Raw genomic sequence first — 20,524 nt, 5'->3', positions numbered from 1 at the left:
GAGAGGAAGGAAAGGAAGAAAGAGAAGTAACTAACTCAAATGTGGCTGGGGCTAGGGGATTTGGTTTGGAGGATCTAATTTCTGGGGCAGTGACAGCAAAAGAAACAGGAAAGGCAGGCAGAGACAGACACACGGACATGTCCATCTCAGCCGCAGGCTGTTGGCTAGTTCTCTGCCTTTTCATCGCTGACAAACAGGTAAGGCTCTATTACCAAGTTGATGTAAAATGTGAGGGGGAGTGAGCATATGACCTGTGCAGAGGTTCTTTATTCTGAAAAGAGCTGTATGTAGGGTTTGGTTTCTCATAGCTACTGTTGCTGAAGGAAGAAGGATTAACAGAAGTTTCCCCTGCCTTTTTTCTTAGTTTGGCTGCTTAGTTGTTTTTTTGACTTGCCCTGTCTCGCAAGCCTCCAACTCCTCCCTCCTTTAAAAACAAAACCCCAAAACTAATTCAGAAGATCTGTAGGAAACCTGCCTGCTTCTGCCCGGTGCAGTGTGTGAGAAAATATTTGCAGAGGGGTTGTGGAGGGTTATAATTTGTATGTAGCGAAAAACAAGATAAACTCCACCCAACTGAACAGAGTTTACTCAAAAGAGGCTGTTAACACTTGACTGGAGTTTTGTATTCTATAGGATCATAGTATATAGACACGGAACAAATCTGTAAGGCCAGTCAGTCCGTCACCCACCACTGAAGGTTTGTTCCCCTATGGTATCTTTACTATCTATCTAAGGTACCTACATGGCCCTTATTACTATACTATCTGAGGGCTTCACAAGCTTTAATAGTTTTATCTTCCCAACACCCCTGTGAAGTATGGACGAGCCCCTTTCACAGTTTGGGACCAGAGGCACAGGGAAATTAAATGAGCTGCCTAAGGTGATGCACCAAGTTTGTTATATAGCAGGGAATTGACCCCCGGCCCAGGCTAGCACCCCAACAATGGGGATATCCTTTCTATTTAAGAGAGACACTATGCACAGTGGGATTCGAATCTGTGACCACGTGCATACAAAGCATAACACTTGCCACAGCTCTATTAGCGTTCAGTCTAACATACTCTTAGGTGTTCCCAGTGGTGGAACTTCCATATTTTCACTTAAGGAGAGCATATCACAGCCAAGGAGCCTTATTCATATCATAGAGTGATCAGAATTTTTCCCATATAGCTTACATTTTCATGATGTCACTGTTATTCCCACTTATACCTCTGTGCAGCACTCTAAATTATTCCTCCCTTTCCTTGGTGTTTAGACCTTCCAAATATTGGTAGACTGTGATCATGTCCCAACTTCAGCATCACTTAGGCAAAGCTATCATTATATATACATATAGCGTTTCCTTCATAAGTCAGTCCTTCCGCTTCTGAATCAATTTTGTTACTCTGATCTGAACTCCTTATATTTGTCAATATTTTTTACCTATTATTTTAAGTATAATTTTCTTAGAATTGCAGTCTTGACCGGAGTCCCGGTCTGGGACTGGAGCTTCTGCAGTGCTAGGCACTGTATAAACACAAAAGAAAAAGATGATCCCTGTCCCAAAGAGCTTACAATCTAATGATTTAATGGAGAATACTAGGTGCTCGCTAAAAGAAAAGGAGGACTTGTGGCACCTTCAACTCTGATACTTCTGAATAGGCAGCCCAAACTGCATTGGCTGCTTTATATATATAAACCCATGCATAATTTCCTGCCTACCCTCACACCTTAGGTATCTTTCAGAATTGCTGCTAAGTTTCTTCCTCCTTTTGCATGTGTGCATCAGCCTGCACTTTTGAGAGTTCAATCTATTTTACTGTTTTCTGACCATGTTTCTAATTTCTCTAGTTCCTATTGTATTATTTTTCTGTCCCAATGGATGTTCAGAACATCTGCCAATATGGTATCATTTTCAAATCTCATTGATGTTCCTCTCCCAATCATTCACAAAGAAATTTTGTTTTCCCCCTCTAGTGATTTAGTTTTGAGGAGATTGTTTCCTGTAGCCTGGTATTTATTTGTTGCTTAGTTGAACCCAGGAAATGCACCTAATTTGGGGTACTTTGCTGTAAGTCCCTACTTGCTCCATATCCCCAAAATGAACATTGAATATGTGTGTGTCCCCCCCCCCCCCCGCGATTTGTTTCTCCCACCAAATTTAAGACACACAAAAAATAAGAGGAGGATGCTTTGGCACTGATTTTATAACACATAAAGCTTTCTGTTGCACTTAAGCATGTGCTTTACTCTAAGAATGCTAGTGGCTGCTTTGTCAGCTAGTTCACAACCTTCCGTGGCCAAAATGTTGGATAACAAAGATTCAAAATGATACGAGTCCCAGGAAAAGCTGTAGTGTGGGAAAGGTTAATATTCTGTGATGCTTATTTTGTTTAGTCATTAATTTTTATAACCTCTGTACACTATTTGGCATTTTCTGACAGAAATAATTGACAATAATAGAAGTGGTTTGTCTGACATACCAGTATCTTTTTGTCCATAATCAATGACACTCCTCTTAACTGGGAGCAGTTGAGAGACGTTAATATTTCAAACTTTTATCATGCTTTCCATCTGAAGATCACAAAACCTGTGGAAACATAAATTAAGACTTATAACCCCTAAGAGGTAAGCAGCATCTTTATTTTCACAGATGGGGAAATGGGCACAGAGAATTTGTGATTTGCCCAAATTCACACCAAAGATCTGTGACAAAGCTGGGAACAAAACCCAGACCACCTCTCTCCCAGTTTTGTGGTTTAACCATGAGACAATTTTTCCAAGACATTTGCCTTATACTGTGTCAGAATATACAGTACCTTCCTTCCTGACACATGATCAGTGCAGCTTGTTTGTGGAATTCTATATAAAATTAATATTTTTCCTTTATTTGCTTGATACTTGTAAAATGCCTCAGTCAGATAAGGGAACAAAGATTGTGGGAATATGTATTTGTCAGTATTATACACTTTAACTGCAGGCCTCCTTTCTTGAGTGTCAATGAACTGGTTTCTCCCCCTAAACCATACATAATACTGTGTCTGCCCATGTGTCAAACTAGATGATATGATGGTCTCTTCTGGTGTTAAATTCTGACTCTGATACTTAGGAGCAGACAGACTAAACCCACGGAAAAAAACACAGAAATTGGGCTTGTTTTTGGCTTAATTGGCTTGTGAGTTGCTTGTTGGCTAGTAGCTTGTTGTAGCTTGTTGCTTCTTTTTTTGATCGGCTCCTGGCAAGCAAGGGCAAGCAGGGGCAAGGAGCAAGTAGGGGCAAGGTGGGGAGAGTGTCAAAGGTGCACAGCTGGCCCACCACAGTCCCAGACTACACTCCAGGAGGGATCTAGTCACATAGAGTGTTGGGTTTCTTAGGGATCGGCTTGTTTTAGATTAGCTTTATTTTTGGTTTATTGTGAAAGTCGAAAGTTACTTACCGCATGAAAGTTGGCAATTGTACTTAGGAGTCCCAGTCACAGCCAAGACCTCATTTGTACAGGCTAGGCACTGTACAACACAGAACAAAAGATGGTCCTTGCCCCAGAGTGCTTACAATCCAACTATAAGACACGAGACAGCAGATGGAGACAGACAGGCAGACAGGTGAGGGAGCATAAGGAAACAATGAGACACTGGGCCATCTCATGCCATGTCTAGGATGATTGTTCTTTTTCTGTCTGTACTGAACTGTGGTCAGACACATGGTTCATCATTTTCTTCAGCAGTACTATATTACTTGGAGATTATACTTAGTCTTTTAATGGAACCTTGGTTTGTCAAGTGGCACGGGACAATATGCTGGATACTACTGCTCACATTCAATTTTAATTATGCTCAGCCCGGTATTGGTTCCTTGGAAAAGTTAGTGCACAGAGAATGGTTAGTTATTTAAAATGGAAGAGCACAAATAGTGAGAGAAGCAAATATTTGAGTGCAATTCATGCAGTATAAAACTAAAGAGCAGTTTAGATAAATTGCACTATGGATTTAGGCTTTAGTTCATACAATAAATTAATCTGTTTACAGTAAGTAAGTGCAGTACTCTCCTATTTTATGACTTACCTACAGTTAGTAGAAAGTACAAAGTTCAGGGACTCACATTGTAGAACAAAGACTTTCATGAGATACAGCAGGAATTCCTGAAAATCGCAGTGTTTGCTGTAGCATAGAGCCCAATAATGTAGCATAGTACACTTTTCGTTAATGTTGTTTCTAGTCCAGTGGTTTTCAACTGTGGGTCTGCGGACCCCTGTAGGTCCACAGACTATGTCTAAGATTTCCAAAGGTGTCTGCACCTCTATTTGAGATTTTTTTAGGGATCCACAAATGAAAAAAGGCTGAAAACCACTGATCTGGGGTGTCTCTATTGCACTGCAGGAGGTTGCATGAAGTTTCAAAGCAGGGGAATGCTAACCTCTGGTTTTCTCCTAGTTCACTTTCCCCCACATTTAGGGTCTATTTGTGACATGTCTTTACTGATAATGGGAACTCAGAGGACCCAGATCACAGGAGTGATGCTGATTTACAGCAGCTGAGGAGCTGATCCATAATATCCTTATATTGTGACCACTTTACTTGCATATTGCACCCCTTTCCTGTATTTCTTTTCTGTCTGTAAGCTCTTCAGGGTGGGGACTTTGTCTTCCTTTGTGTTTGCACAGCGCTTAGGACATGTGGATGCAACTGAAACCAACTAGAAATTAGTAATAATAGGACTGGGCCTTAATTTGCTCCCACTGAACTCAATGGGAGTGCTGTCATCAGTTCAAACTGGAGCAGTTTGGGGCCCTGAAGGGAAGCGTGCGAATTCTACCCAGGGTTGAAGGCCATTTCTCCCAAACACTTTTTCACATGCTGTAATTCCCAACACATCTCACTTTCACTCCCCACATCCCTCTCTGGGGGAGCCCTATTTAGATACTGCCCAATAACTAATACATTATTCTATTCTCTGTCAACATTCTGGACAAATGGATGAGCCTGTCTCTCATGTTTTTTTTAAACATTTGTTTAACAGCAGTAGGCAAAGTTCATTTATGACAAGAGCCTTGTTTGGTTTCCAGCAAACAGGGAGTTAATCTCCCCACCTCCCTTCAGTTCAGCTGTCACGCAGATGGGACGGGGGCGGGAGGCAGCAGTGAAGCTGGGCTAGGAAGTGAACACCTGGTCCAGCTCTCAAAGCCAAGCCAGACAGCTGCAGCTCCTTGTGGCTTTATTCACTTCCAAAGTGAATTAAGCTAAACTGAATTAAGGCCACTTTTAATTCTGAATAACATCATCCACACACAGGGATTTAATGAGGTTTAACTAATCCCCTTCAAAGTCACATCTTTAGTTAATTTGAATTAACTTTCCTGGATGGCCCCATGTAGACAAGCCATAAGATTCAAGTATAGTTATGGAGAAAGACCTTACTGCAGTAAAAGAGTTTCTTTTTCTTGCAAGACTAGCTAGCTTAACCCACCCTACCTGTTTCAGATACTTGATCAGCAGAAAGAAAATGATGTAATTTGCCCTCACTACTTTGTGGCAAAATAAATAAGTAAATAAATAGGATCTATTCATGAACAGCAAAGAATTACATTTGTGACTGCAGGTTGGTACAGAATTCATTTAGGTATGGCAAACTGTATCTTGCATGTTTTATGTTCTTCAGTATCTTCTAGTATTGTTGGAATAATGGTTTTAGAGCTCAGGACTTAAATCTGCCTGGTAAATCATTTTTAAGGTAATGGAATATGTGGTAAAACTGACACACGAAGAGTGTGATCCAAAACCCACTGAAGTCAATGGGAATCTTTTCATTGACTTTATGGGTCTTTGGATCATGCCCTTAGTAAATGGCAGACTTGGTTCTTTAGGATGACTACTAAAGAATGAAGGCCCAGATTCTCAAAGATATTTGGGCTCCTAACTCCCATTAAATCAATGGGAGTTTGGCACCTAAATACCTTTTGGGCTAAAGTTACCAATGAGCTCAGTACTGCTGTTCTGACTTTACTCTTATAAAGGCAGTGGGGTTGGGCTCTGTGCTGCCTGTTACTCTGACAGCGAAGAAGTTATAGACCTGATCATGTAATTCTTACCTAGATGATCAAACTGTGTGGTTTATTTCAAGACTGGATCCCCTAAGAGTGTGAAGAGCACCCATTTTATAAAGCCATCTACCAAAGGAATGGCTGCATCCCTGAAAATACCCATGTTACCGCTGCCTAAAGAAGCATGCCCAAATGATCCACCATAGAATTCCAAATATTAGAAGGCAGGAAGAGGCAAAAGGCAACAAGTTTTAGCAACCAGCTCCTCCGATGTATATGCACTCATTCTACCCTTGGGTTCCAACAGGAGTTGTGTGAGGGTAAGCTTACAGGATTATACATTAAGCTCTTGTTGTCTAGTGTATTACACTGCACTCTGGTAGCCTATTGAGCAAAAGGTTATATGCCACTATACTTACCATCATTCACTTAAAAACACATACTTGTCTTTATTGTTAATGTTAGCTTTTCTTTTCGTGTGTGTATTTTATTTTCCATAAACATATAAAATATCTTTGCTTTTTGTACATAACCTACACTCCCAAATAACGTCTGTTAAATTTTCTGTGTGTATATATAGATTTATAGACCTTAAGAACAGAAGAAACCACTATGATCATTTAGTCTGACATCCATTTCAACATAGACGTTGAGTTCTACTCAGCAATGCCTGCATCAAGCCCATAACTTTCGGTTGATTAAGTAAGCAAAAAATAACACCTATACTGTACATATATAAAACAGAGCAGGAGCCTATCACAGTAGATGATGACTCTATGGAGCCTCTTTAAGGTGAACACCAGTGTCTTAGGGATCAGGTTATTCACCCTAAATTGTATGTTAATTATAAACTGAAAAAAGAAAACATAGAGCTTCAGTTCTTTTGTTTACACTTTTTTTTTAATTTTAAATAGGTTTGCCCATGCAGGCTTTACAAGATATTGGCTTTGGGTGTTTCATTTCTCTGTTGCTTTGCTGTAGAAGCATACTAGTAAAATTGTGATTTACTTTTTTTTAACCCCCTGCTTTTATAATCTGTAGCTTTTTAAAAAAATATTTTGACAGATAATTGCAAGCAGTCTGATTAAAAGTAAATCATTTTAAAAAGAAAAAATGCTTACAGGTAGCATGGTCTAGTGCCTGGTTCCCAAACTTTATTAGTTCAGATACCACCCTCTTAAAAAATTGCAAATCTCTCCTTTTTGTATGTATTTATTTTAGGCCTTGTTAGCCTTGACCTAAGGATGTCTGGACTCTGTGGTAAATAAATGCCTAAGGAAGCTTAAAAAAATTGATTATAACTAGGGCTGGCTAGTGTGAGTCTCTCTGTCTAATTTGGACCAGAAATTCTGCTCTGGACCTAAGAAAACTTCCCAATGAATGTTTGCTTGAAACTGATACTTTTCCATATAAAGTATTGGGGTCATGGAATCAGCATTTTCCACTGAAAAACACTACATCAAGAGGTTCCTGTCCAGCTGTAATTATAACTTCCTTTTAAAACATCTCTAGAATTTTAGACAGCGCATTATAAAGAAACACAATGAATCAGCCATTATTATTTGTCTTCTGTGTTACTTAATTGTTTCTTGTCATTTGAGTACGTCACAAATGATATCCTGATATATTCTGATACGTGCTGGGCAACTACGTTCAGTGGCCTGACTTTTTAACTCATCTAATTTAAGTGAGAAGTTCTTTATATGGATCGCTGTTGAATATGAGCCAAAGTTTACTTTGCTTCCCTTTTATAAAAATTAAATGAAGAGAAACACAAAACATTTGAAGTAGCAATTGGATAAAACAAATAAAGTGCCATTAGAAAGAAAGGGGGGGGGCAGTTTCTTTTTGTAACTGTGATTTGTCCTGCTAGTGGTTGTAATTTTTGGATTCTGTTTTGAATTTTTTTTTATTTAAATAAAAATGAGCACAAAGGGATGGGTGACTCTGGCTGTGTGCGTGTGTAGTGGGGAGAGGGTTCAGAGAGGAGAGGCAGGGGAGTCTTAGCTGGAGCAGGGGGGGCCTTGCCCTCTACCTGAGCATTGGGCAGCTCCAGCCTGGGCTGAAGAGGTGAGGAGGCCTCAAATGGAACCCCCACAGCTGTTCTGGCTCTCCTTAGTCCTGTAGCTAGGCTGACCAGATCGCAAGTGTGAAAAATTGGGACTGGGGTGGGAGGGTAATAGGTGCCTATAGAAAACAACCCCAAATATCAGGACTGTCCCTATAAAACTGGGACATCTGGCCGTCCTACCTGTAGCCAAGCTTTTATCCACTGGACCTGACTAATCACTGCCCACCTACCAACTTCACTGCAGAGACAGGAGAGAATTCCCCATGTACCCCCTCCCTCCAGCCCTACAGGGGCCAGGTTGCAGCGTCTGTGAGGCAGGGAGTACAGAGGGAGCTCCAGGGGGGCTTTGATTTTGTGGTTCCCAGGGGCTACAGGTTTTGCAGTCGCTCTGAACTGGCCCTATGTGCCTGTCTCTCTTTGGACAAGAGGAGCTTTGGCGGCATGAGATGAAACTTCACTACTTGAGTTGTGTGGCTCAGCACAAGCAGCGAGCTAGGCCCAGCAGAAAGCCAGCCGGCTGTGCGCTGGATGAGAGAGTGCAGCACCCAGTGACAGCCGCAGCATCTAACACACTACTAAATAACACTACTATGTCACTGTGGTTGGCGAGAATTAGTCACCATTATGGCTGAAAGCAGCCAAGAGAGTGCATTTTTGCTTCTGGGGCATTCTCTGGCATACTCCAGTACATGCGACATCCATCCGTTTGAAACTGAAAGGTTTGTTATTGGGTTTGAAGAGGTTTTTGGCATAGGATCCCCTTCTCTAGTGAATAGGGCACTAGACAGAGGACCCAGGAGACCCGGGTTCTATACACAGCTTTGCCCTTACAGTGCTGTGTTATTTCATAAGTCACTTCAACTCTCTTTCCTTTCCACTATTTGTTTGTCTTATCTATGTAAACATTAGGTTTTTCAGGGCAGGTCTATGTCTGTATATAGTGCACCCCCATAATGCAGCATGATCTCACCTAAGGGTTCTGGGCACTACTGTAGGCAAAGTAACAATATTTAGACTCCCTAAACAACCCAGTGAATCAAGATAAGCATTAAATATATATATACATGTGTTTTGTGTATTGACACCTGTCTGATTGTTATCTGATGATAATCATATGGTGGATGAATGCTACTCATATGATGGGGAGTTTTTAATTCCACTGAGGAGCTAAAGTACAGTTAGTTAATTCACAGAAACTGTAGCCTTCTCAACACTGATCAATCTACTGTTTGTTTTAGCTAATCTAACCTACCAAGGTTCTTATCTGCCCTCCCCCATCATTATAAGATATGTTTGGTCAGTGCCACCACTTCTGCTCTTTTTTGCACAGTATGCCTAACAGAAATAACTCTGGAGGGTTTGTGATTAGTTTATGGTTCTTCCTGTTGATAGAGTTCTGTCATTGGTCAGGTAATCCCTCATAACTGGATTTGCTGTCTGCTGCTTGTTAAAAAGAGCCCACAGGAAAAATTACAGTATGCAATACAGTCATTAGGGAACTAGACTTTTTCAGTGCATCTCTCCATTACCTGTCAACAATTTATAGATATTTTTTAAATTTTCCTTGTTAATGATTGTTTTTACCCTATGTTCTTTCTTACCACTTTGGGTCTGGAAGGTTTCAAGATCTAGCAAGTTTCCAAGGATTCATTTGTAAGAGTGAAATAGCATTCAGTCTTCATTCCGCCTTTGCATTTCCTGACTCTGTTTTACCATCTGATGGTGGTTATGTGATGTGGTTTACTGGTCACTGGAAAGTTGACATCACAAAAACCATTTTGTTCACAATCTGAATTACAGCCCTTCAAGTGAACAGCTGGAACTGCCCAGAGTCATCTATGTGCTTTGTGACTGGATTTTTATCAGCAGTCAATTAAGATTGTGTGGAAGGATGTGTGTCTGTCTAACTTGGATTATGCCTTTTCAGTATAAATCTTTCTCCTTTTAATCTCTATGATGTAAAAATATAATTGAGGTCTTCTGTAAATAATAAGATAGTATTTCCCCAGGTGGTGTTGCTGAGTGGTCCTTGAATCAGGAAAGTGGCAGAGATGACCAGTAGCCCTACTAAATTACCAATGCTTTTAAGCCTCCTCCAACAAAATAATATTTTTGGCTAGTGAATCACTAGTTGGAATTGCTCAAGCAGATCAGTCTCCAAGAGGAATAGGAAACCTGAGGCTGTATTGTGCCATCTGTATTAAGGTAGAGTTCCCCATTGATTTCACATTAGGGCTTCATGATTTGAGTCAGCATATTACTATAGTTCAGCCATACATGACTTGGATACCGATTTAAAAAAAAAACCAAACATTTATCATCAGTTTCGGACTCCTAGCAGCAGGGTGGTTTTGGTTCTTTTGTGTTTTGTTGTGAGACAGCAAGAGATCTATGCTGCTGTGGTGCAGCTTAGGACTGTTGCCGAAGGAAGTCAGGAACTGTTAAGCAACATTAGCAATGTGACAAAAAGGATGGAAGATACAAAACTTTTAAATGTGAAGGGATGGCTTCTTGTCTCTGAAGAGGGGAGAAATGTATTTTTTAAACAGAAGAAACTATTGCAGAGCCAGTCCCAGCTGGAAAACAAGATGGCTGGTTTAAATGGCTGTTGGTCTGACGTCACTAGGCAAATCCTGATCCTCTGGGTGAAGACACTCATGCCCAAAGAACAGTAGAATCACCAGAGTTTTGCTTCTTGGACAACTGAGGGTCGGACAATCAAACAGTTTCTCCTGCTTTTAATGTCACTATTAATACCAAGCTCATGAGTTTAAAAATCAGTTGATGTTGTGTGAGACAGGATACAACGTGGCTCATGCTTCTACATTAGGTCTGCATTCCAAAAAGAAGTAAAAATGTGATTTGGTCAGTAAAATGGTCAGCTATGATTTGAAGACCCTTTGGGAGCAGATATATTGAGTAAGAAGGTGCCATTTTTAAATAGTTACCCACCATCTATAACTACACTTTCAACAAATGTTAGCTTCACAAATCTGAGAATATCACAAACAATCCACAGTGAGCCTCAGGTTCTTGAAAGAAATGACATTTTAAAAAAATACTGGAAACCCCCTAGCTTGTTCTTCCAGATTTTTTTCTTTTGAAGTAAAGGGGCCCATGCAATTCTATCCTCTCTCTCTCTCTTTCTGATATGTCTGTCTGAATATTCATTTGAGCGAGAAAGTAATTTTAGCACCTATGACACACAATTTCTGCTGCCATCAGATTGCTCAACAGCACTAAAAATAAATATTTCTTTAAGCCTGAAGGCAGGAATTTGAATTCTGTGAGTCCCCCCTTCAAAAGCACCTGTGTGTGCTTTTAAAAGTCTGACTAACACAGTTCAGCTTTATACCCATGATTCATTAAAGCAAAAGTTCTTAGAGCCTGCAAGCACTCATTCAGATGCTTACCTTTGAACACATCCATTCTCCCAGTGAAGTCAATACGACTACTCATGTGTGCTGAAGTGCTTTGCAGAATCAGGGCCTTATGAAAACCAGAGGGAAATGTTTCTTAATTCTACATGCTGTCCATCATTGGAGATGGACACAGTTCTGAGATGATGTATATTTGACCAGGCGGACTGGATTACATTTAAGGACTACAGCAAAAAACTTGTGTTTATCCTATAATTAAAAACATGAAAAATGTTTTAAAAATATGACTGTTCTTTTAAATGTTAATTTTCATATATCCATAAGGTCCAGTGAAAAGATTCACCAATACTGAGACTGGCAAAGAAATGACTGGTTTCAGAGTAGCAGCCGTGTTAGTCTGTATTCGCAAACAGAAAAGGAGTACTTGTGGCACCTTAGAGACTAACAAATTTATTTGAGCTGTAGCTCACGAAAGCTTATGCTCAAATAAATTTGTTAGTCTCTAAGATGCCACAAGTACTCCTTTTCTTTTTAAAGAAATGACTGAGTTTGCTGAATTTATTTCAGATTAGGTTTCCAGATTGTTTTTATTCATCTTTTATTTGATATTTGTAAGATTATGTACAACCACCTGTGGAAATTTGACCCTTTTTCTACACATACCAATACTGTGTATATTATCAAAATAATCAGAATTTATATGTACAGAATTATTACTGGCAGAGAGAAAAGATGGCCCGGTGATTGTTTGGGACTCCAGACACCTGGGTTCAGTTCCCCATTCTACCACAGACTACTTGTGTGACTTTGGGAAAGTAACTTGGTCTCTCTGTACCCCTGTCCCCAAGCTGTAAAAAGGGATAATCACACCTCCCTACCTATGGGTGTTATGAGGATAAATCCATTAAAACTGTGAGGTGGTCAGGTACAACACCGATAGGGCCATATAAGTAAAGTAGCTTGATTCCCGCAGGCAAAAAAAGCTTATGTGCAGGTTGGTGCTCAGGTACAATCCTTCTGCAGACCCTTCCGTGAGTAGCTCCATTGTCTGCACTGGGATTGCTCACAAAAGGTACCCCTTACAAATACAGATTTCAATATCCAACCCATTAAAAAAAATAAAAAGGTTCTAACCCCCCAGTTTGACAGGGAAGACTTCTATACAAAGTCTTCTGTCAGTTTGAAAGTATAGCTGCCTCACAAATAGAAGTTCTCCTTACCTGGAGATAGCAAGGACTAAGACTTCCCAAACACAATCTAAAATAAAAGCTCCTTTCCCCAGCTGCACTCATTTAGCTTTTTATCTTCTCTTGCACCCCAAATTACATGCTCTATGGCAGTGGTTCTCAAAGCCGGTCTGCCGCTTGTTCAGCGAAAGCCCCTGCCAGGCCAGAGCGGTTTGTTTACCTGCCGTGTCCTCAGGTTTGGCCAATCGCGGCTCCCACTGGCCACGGTTCGCCACTCCAGGCCAATGGGGGCTGCGGGAAGGGCGGCCAGCACATTCCTTGGCCCACTCCGCCTCCCGCAGCCCCCATTGGCCTGGAGCGGCGAACTGCTGCCAGTGGGAGCTGCGATCGGCCGAACCTGCAGATGCGGCAGGTAAACAAACCGGTCCAGCCCGCCAGAGGCTTTCCCTGAACCAGCAGTGGACTGGCTTTGAGAACCACTGGCTTATGGCATAATCTGATACCGATCCAGAGTCCCTTCTAGCCTAGGACACAGTTCACACTCACACCCCATTATGTGGCTAGGTTTCCGTTTGATTTGAGGTGCATGTAAGAAATTTGGTGTGATTTTACTGTTTACCTCACTGGAAGTGTAAATAAGAAAAGATAACAGCAAGGCTTTTTAAATACTAGGACCCCACCATAAAAAGGAGTGTTGATTGTCACAATGCGTGTATATAGATAGATAAATAGCTGTGGTGAGAATATACTGTAAATGTAACAATAGCACCTGTGTTATGTATAGCTCCCCTGTTTTAGAACAGGTAACTAAATAACCAGCTCTTCCTGTTGATTCCAAATATAAGAGGAACCACTGAAGAGTTATCTGTATAGGTTGCCTGTCCATTCATGCTGGTTTATTTTAAAAAATGATTCCCCACCCTTTGGCTCTATGTTCTAAAATAAATTTCCATATCCTTCCTTAAAATTAAAGACTTTGTCCTTGTTTAGCATTTCAGTAATTTTAAGTCTCCCATCAAAAGAGGAACTTTCAAACTGGAACAAACAAGGAAGAAAAGAACTTTTTGCACAAAACCCAAGTGACTCGACCAGTTGTATGCCACGTTCACAGATGGTTGTGAATAAGAATTTATTCATCACAGCCTTCATCTCTTGCACGATCCTGCAGTGAAGTCACAATCCTTAGCTGGTGATAGCTTGGCCTTTTACCAAATACAACCATTTTAACGTAATGCCAGAAATTCAATAGATTGCAAGAACATGCTAGAACATTGTCCACAAGATAGTTAACCGCACTGTCATTCAGCAACTAGGCTGGCCAGGCCTGTTTTACTACATTCATGGGTCTAGCTAACACCTTGCCAGGAACGTACACAGCCCTGAATGCTAATTATTCAGGGGGAAAGTATCATGGGGGTGCAAATAGTAAGAACTATAATTATTATTATTCATTTATATTGCGGTAGGAGCTCTGGTCATGGCCCAGGACCCATTTGTGCTAGGCGCTGTACAAACAGAACAGAAAAGATTATTTCTGCCCCAAAGAGCTTACAATCTAAGTAAAACCTCAGAGACAACAGGGGAGCACAAGGGAACAATGAGACAAAGGAACTATGTTTGCAGGACTGGACCCTTAATTTGCCTCAGGATTATTATTATTTATTATTGGTGGCATCAGACACTAGTGGCATTCAGCCCCATACAAGCATACACAAAGACATTGTCTTTGACCTAAGGATCTTACAGTCCAATTCAGATGCAGCTCATACAGTTTAAAGACACAGAAATAATGCCCTAGAGCATGGTTCAAACTCAAAACAAGTGGGTCATATGGAAATAAGTGTCCTTTCAGCAAGAGAACGACAAAAACTGGCACAAAAGGAAAGAAGACAATTCCAAGCAACAAGACCCACAAGGTCAGATGGTGCAAGGTCAGAGTGGGAGAAGGATATCAAAGCACCGGAGACTAGAAAGGAGGAAAGGGAACAAAAGGAGGAAACAAAAGGAGAGACGTGAGCAGGGGAATGGAACCTGATATAAATTTCACTCTAGCTGAGCACAGGGTGCTTTTATAACATGCTATATATCGAAAGAATTACATTGCCAGCAGCAGGAATGCCAACATGCTTTCCTCAAAGAAATATTCCAGTGCTCTATAAACAATATTTCAGCAGCTACATCCAAGTACAATGAAGAACCAATCACTATAAATAAGGTTTTTGAAATGTCTTAAACATTATAAAAGCAATAATTAACGAAGGGATGGCTGCTTTACTCTCGGGTGGCAAAGGTAGGAGTGAGTTGTGCAAGTCATTCTCTGTGCTGATAAAAACAAGATACCCACACTGCTGTGTACTCTCTATATGCTTCTTACATGACACATTTTTTATGGATGCTATAATTTTTGCTTAATTTCATTGTAATTAAGGCTCCTCTGAAGCCATGTTGTGTATCTCAGTGGGAAGCTGGGAACTTCTCCTTTTCAGTGGTTTAAATCACTTGTTTCTGGCTCTCCGCCAGGTTGCCAAATGTTGGACTTTAAACCTGTCACTGATACAGTATTAAACCTAGCTAGACCTGAGTCTTGGGCTGGGTTCATTTTGGTGGAGAAAGAGGAAGTATTTCTGTTCAGTTGCTTTTTATTTGTTTGTTTGCTTTTTGTTTATTAAAATAATGCTTATTTGAAGCTGTTCATGGGGTTCAAATGTGAGCATACAGTGCTGGGGGAGATGGGTTACTGGGTAAGAGAAGAGGTCAAAAATGCATAATAAATTGCACAATCATGTTACAATATTTATTTCTCACATGGCTGTCAAGCTCTGCATGAGTAGATATTATCAAGTTTATTACTTAATTTGTCTGCAAAGGACTTTTGATAATGAAACGTACGTTGTCTGTGCTGCGTAATATTGACTATTTTGCAATGTGAAGTGTTGTAACTAATTAGTGGAGCTTTCCTTCCACTTATCAGAAGCATGAGTAGGATTTTTCTAAAACTATTTCATGAATAACTCTCAAGGTATTGTTTTTCTCATTCTGTTTCCCAGTTATCACTACAAATCTCTCCAGCTTGTGAGAGTGAGAAACACTATGAGTATTCTGGACGGTGCTGCACAAAGTGTGAGCCAGGTAAATATATTCTAGTGCTCTTATTTTTTAAAAATGAAAATCTTCTTTATGATATTAGTATGGGGTCACTAAGTCATTTTGCCTTTTTTAGTCCATGAGTAGGCCCTCTCAGAAGCCCAGAGCGGCCTGGGCCACTTCCAGCTTTTGAGTCCCCTAGCCATAATAAAAATAAAAAATGATGACACGTGAAAACAAAATACGGCACCAAAAAAAGAGTGAGACATAATTTGAATATATATATATATATTTTTAACAAATGCTTTTCTGGTCCGATAGGGATGCACATAAAAACAAGTTGCGAAACTTATCAAATGCCAAAAAATTAACAAGTGTCTAAATTTGAGGCCCCCTTTGAGCTTGAGGCCCAGGCCAAATGGCTCTCCTGGCTCCCCCTCTGATTGGCCCTGTCCATGAGTCTATTTGCACAGCTCCTAGCAAAGCTTTAAGAATATGCATAATTGAAAGCATGTGCATAGTCACCAGCCTATACCACTGACTTCAACAAAAGATGCACAAGATACCTGGTTTGTTTGAGATTTTTTCAGTGCTGGAGACACACAGTGATATGACTCTCACTGATTTCAGTGAGACTATTCGTGTGCTTAAAGTCACTCAGGTGCTTAAATGCCTTGCTAAATTGAGGCCAGAGTGAGGAACTGGGATGACAATAGGCAAAAACCTTCCTAAATTCAGTGGCATCAGTCGAGTAACACATGGGCTAAATTTGGTCTATTATCTTTAGAGAGCATCAGTGAGTGATAAGTGACCGTGTTTTTTTTCCTCTTTGTTCAGGAAAGTACGTATCTGCCAAATGCACTGCCACTTCTGAGACTGTGTGCAAGTCTTGCGGCCCAAACGAATATATGGATGTCTGGAATGAAGAAGACAAATGTTTACTACACAAAATATGTGATGAGGGTGAGTTGTTCATACTGAGGCATTTCGTACCTTTGAGTCCAAACAATTGAAGTGCGAGGATGGGTGAGTAGAACAGGGGTAGTCAATAGGCAGACTACGGCGCAAATCCCGACCACCAGACACTTTTGAACACACCCTGAAATCTTTTTATTTACTACTTATTATCATTATCGGGGTTTTTTTTATTATTTTCTCTAGAGTCTGGACCTTGACTATACATTGATCAAGAAAATTGGACCTTGACAAAAATAATTGACTACCCCTGATCTAGAACTTATGATCGGGGGGGATAGCTCAGTGGTTTGAGCATTGGCCTGCTAAACCCAGGATTGTGAGTTCAATCCTTCAGGGGGCCATTTAGGGATTTGGGGCAAAAATTGGGGATTGGTCCTGCATTGAGCAGGGGGTTGGACTAGATGACCTCCTCAGGTCCCTTCCAACCCTGATATTCTATGATTTAGTTCACCAAAATAATAATTGAGAGAGGGATTTTCAAAGGACCTTAAGAGAGTTAGATGCATGCCCAACTCCCAGTAAATTTCAATCCCCCAAGGCTCTTTTGAAAATCTCAACCATAATCCTTATGCCACCACTAGTGAATCTTCAATGCAGTGCACTAGGGTATTATGGGTGAGCACATAGAGATTCTTCCTCCTGCTCCTTCCCAGCATAAGGTGTACACAATTCTTGAGTCTGTTTGTTTCCCCAGTGTAAAGGCTCAATTCAGCTCCAACTGAAGTCAATAAAAATGATGTCACTTTATGATTCTAAACAGTGAGGCTTCTCATACAAACCAGGTGTCTACCATGCTCTTCAAATATTAATGTGATGCCTAACAAGAATAATTCTGCATCTGACACACAAGCAGTATGGACATGGGGGAGTGAGGCTGGCCATCCCAAATCATGTTGAAGGAGAGATTTTTACTTTCATCTGCTTTCTCATTTAGGGAAAGGTTTAATAGAAGTGAATCCAGGAAATAGCACGTTCCAGCGACAATGTGCATGTACACTGGGATACCACTGTAACGAAGACTGTGATTACTGTCTGCGAAATACAAAATGTGCTCTAGGATTTGGCGTTCAGCATCCTGGTAAGATATGTAGAGTGGATATCTAGAGGAATGGAGTCCCAGCCTTTAAAGAGAGGGTTGATTGGGATCTCAGGCCAATGTGAGTGGGAGAGGTGTGTTGTAGGTATAATAACTGACGTACAACCGTCACAATCTGTTTATGTTTTGAAGGCTGCCTTTCATACAGTCAGAGATTCCAAGGTCAGAGGGACCATTGTGATAATTTCTTGTAACCTCCTGCATAACACAGGCCATAGAACTTCCCCAAAATAAGGAAGAAACTTGAGAATTTTTATTTTGACTAAAATCTCTTCATTGAAGTGGACCTGGCAAGTTTTATCATGAATTCTATAATTGTCATGGGAGACTTCACTGCACTCTGAACGCTAAGGAATTTGACTCTGATTAACTTTAAAAATTGTAACTCCAATATTCACAAAAGCAACCCCACGCATATGCTCTCATTGTGATCTCAGTGTTCAGGTTAAGTTGAACTGAATGAACCATGCTAAGTTCAATTTTATAGCATTAGGCAAAGGTAAAAATTATGAACACCTTTTGAAAATTAACAGAGTAGTAGTTATGTATGTATTACAACTCAAGCAGTTTTATGGATTTACTTCAGATGTGACAAAAACAAATCACCTCTGACATCAGACTAGCTGTGAAATTTCAGGCTAAAAGGAGGTGGGTTGGTTGGTTTGTTCGTTTGCTTTTCGGGAGTGGAAATCAGAGGGGGTCAAAATCAGGTTTATACTGGACATTGGTAAGAAAGGAGACCATTCCAAGTGGCGGGAACAACATAAAAATGGTACAGGACTGACTGCTGGAGAAGTAAGTGCTGCATCTGGACTCAACACAATGATTTCTTCTCCACAATAGCTGGTATTGTGAACACCCATCATAATTATGGAGTCCCCACTGTGGCTCTGTAATAGTGGTGGTATAAGTAACTGACATAATGTAACTGCATTAACACAAGACATTCCACTGAATGCATCCAATGAAGTGAGCTGTAGTTCACAAAAGCTTATGCTCAACTAAATTGATTAGTCTCTAAGGTGCCACTAGTACTCCTTTTCTTTTAACACAAGACTGGTAGTTACAATGGAGTTAGCTCCTCCCACTGTTTTTTCACCAGAGCTGTGCAAATAGCTCCTGTCATTTCTTTGTTTCTTGTTTTGACTCTATACAGACCTCATTTACCACTACTTTCTGCTCAGATTTAACTCCAGTTGCCTCCTTTAATATAATGTAAGATCTCCCTCATCATGGAAGGATTTTCAGGGGGGAAAAATCTTCTCCAAGTCTGAGGTGAAATTACAGTTGCTCAGTTATGCTGTTTGTTTCCTCTACCACAGTGCAACGAGACAAGGATACGGTGTGTGCACCATGCCGTTGGGGGTACTTTTCAGACATCTTTTCATCCACCGATGAGTGTAAATCCTGGACCAAGTAAGTGCACCTCTCCTATAACACAACTGTGAGATAACCACAAAGCTGTAAGAGGCCTGGACAAATTGATTTTTCAGCTGAAGTACGGAACATTCAACGGACTGTCAGGGAGCTTCTCTCTTTGTAGCACACTGATCAGCAGCTTTGCCAGAGCAGATTTAAATATGGGAATTCTCACATCAGAGCTTGATCCTCACCCGGGAAAAGCAAGGGAAGTGAATTGCAACAAAACTGTTGAGCTAGAGCATTCTGGTCAGTTCGTGCCCCTCTTCTTGCCCTTGGTCACTTTTTATACATTTCTCACCTTGGTCCTGATTCAGCTCTTTCTTCCCTCTTGTTCTTGCCACTTCCTTGTGCCTGTGATGGCTTTTTTGAGAGCACTTTTTTCTGTCTGACAGGGGGTTGTTTCATGGAGGAGGAGTTTTCTGTCTCTATTTTTCTTTCGCTTGCACTCTCTCTTTCTCTTCTCTCTTGTTTCCTAATTCTGCTTTTCTCTCTCTTTGTCTCCCCTGTTCCTCATTTCTCCTCCTGTTTTCATCTGTTTTGATCTAATAAGGACATGAACACACACAAGCTATGATAAGAAATGGATGTTCGTTTCCTGTCACCTGACATGAATCTAGGTCATAAAGACCAACACTATCACACAGCAGGAGCAGTGTCCACTGACTACAGTGGCTACTGTTATACCTCCTGTGAGTTGTCTGGCCCATCCTTCCTTCTCTGCAGCCTTCTGTTTGTTCTCTGTCTTTTTTTCCCCATTCATTGCTTGTTCTCTTCTTCAGATTTAACCTCTCATAAAGATGAAGCAGTTCAGCTGCACATAGCATCACCTGCATTCCCAATACCCTCTTCTCTGTGCCTGTGGGTTTGGTAGACATAAAGCAATTCAGTGGGTGGCCCCTTTCTGGGATATGCTACTCAATTAAGCAAAATATAATATAACAAAGAGACTTGCTTTACCATAACAGGGACCAAACTAGTGAAGATGCTATGTGTTTGAAATATAAATTAGAAATACAAATTTAAAACTATAGAGCAAATAGGGCAGCCTTTCGTAATGACCACAATACGAAGTGAAAGCAGATAGTGCCCTTTAGATGGATATGTATGTGATCATACCATTACATAACACACACTGCAATACATACAAAAAAAACCCTACATTAAAAGAATTATGTTTAGACTGCAAAGTGTAGCACCCAAAAGATAGGAAATGCCAGATTTGCATTTGTCTGTGCATCCTTAATTCTGTCCCCCTTGTTCATCTAACCTGTGCACTGAGTGAGGCCTGGA

General features: G+C 40.6%; 1 protein-coding gene across 2 annotated transcripts in view; it reads left to right on the top strand.

The window, feature by feature from the left end:
- The window catches only part of TNFRSF11A (TNF receptor superfamily member 11a), a 35,467-nt gene continuing 14,943 nt past the window's right edge, over nt 1–20,524 (top strand). Inside the window, exons 1-5 of one of the 2 annotated variants that reach the window (XM_084620574.1) lie at nt 1–197; nt 15,702–15,783; nt 16,576–16,701; nt 17,651–17,794; nt 19,135–19,228. In XM_084620574.1, the coding sequence (XP_084476700.1) occupies nt 138–197; nt 15,702–15,783; nt 16,576–16,701; nt 17,651–17,794; nt 19,135–19,228 (506 nt within the window). In that variant the 5' untranslated portion in view covers nt 1–137. Of the gene's footprint in view, nt 198–15,290; nt 15,396–15,701; nt 15,784–16,575; nt 16,702–17,650; nt 17,795–19,134; nt 19,229–20,524 lie in introns of those variants that run through there. The other variant, XM_084620575.1, reaches the window with a different exon arrangement.

This window comes from Lepidochelys olivacea, assembly GCF_965140295.1.
Source record: "Lepidochelys olivacea isolate rLepOli2 genome assembly, chromosome: 2".
Classification (NCBI taxonomy): domain Eukaryota; kingdom Metazoa; phylum Chordata; order Testudines; family Cheloniidae; genus Lepidochelys; species Lepidochelys olivacea.
This window is presented reverse-complemented; position numbering and strand designations above follow the sequence as displayed.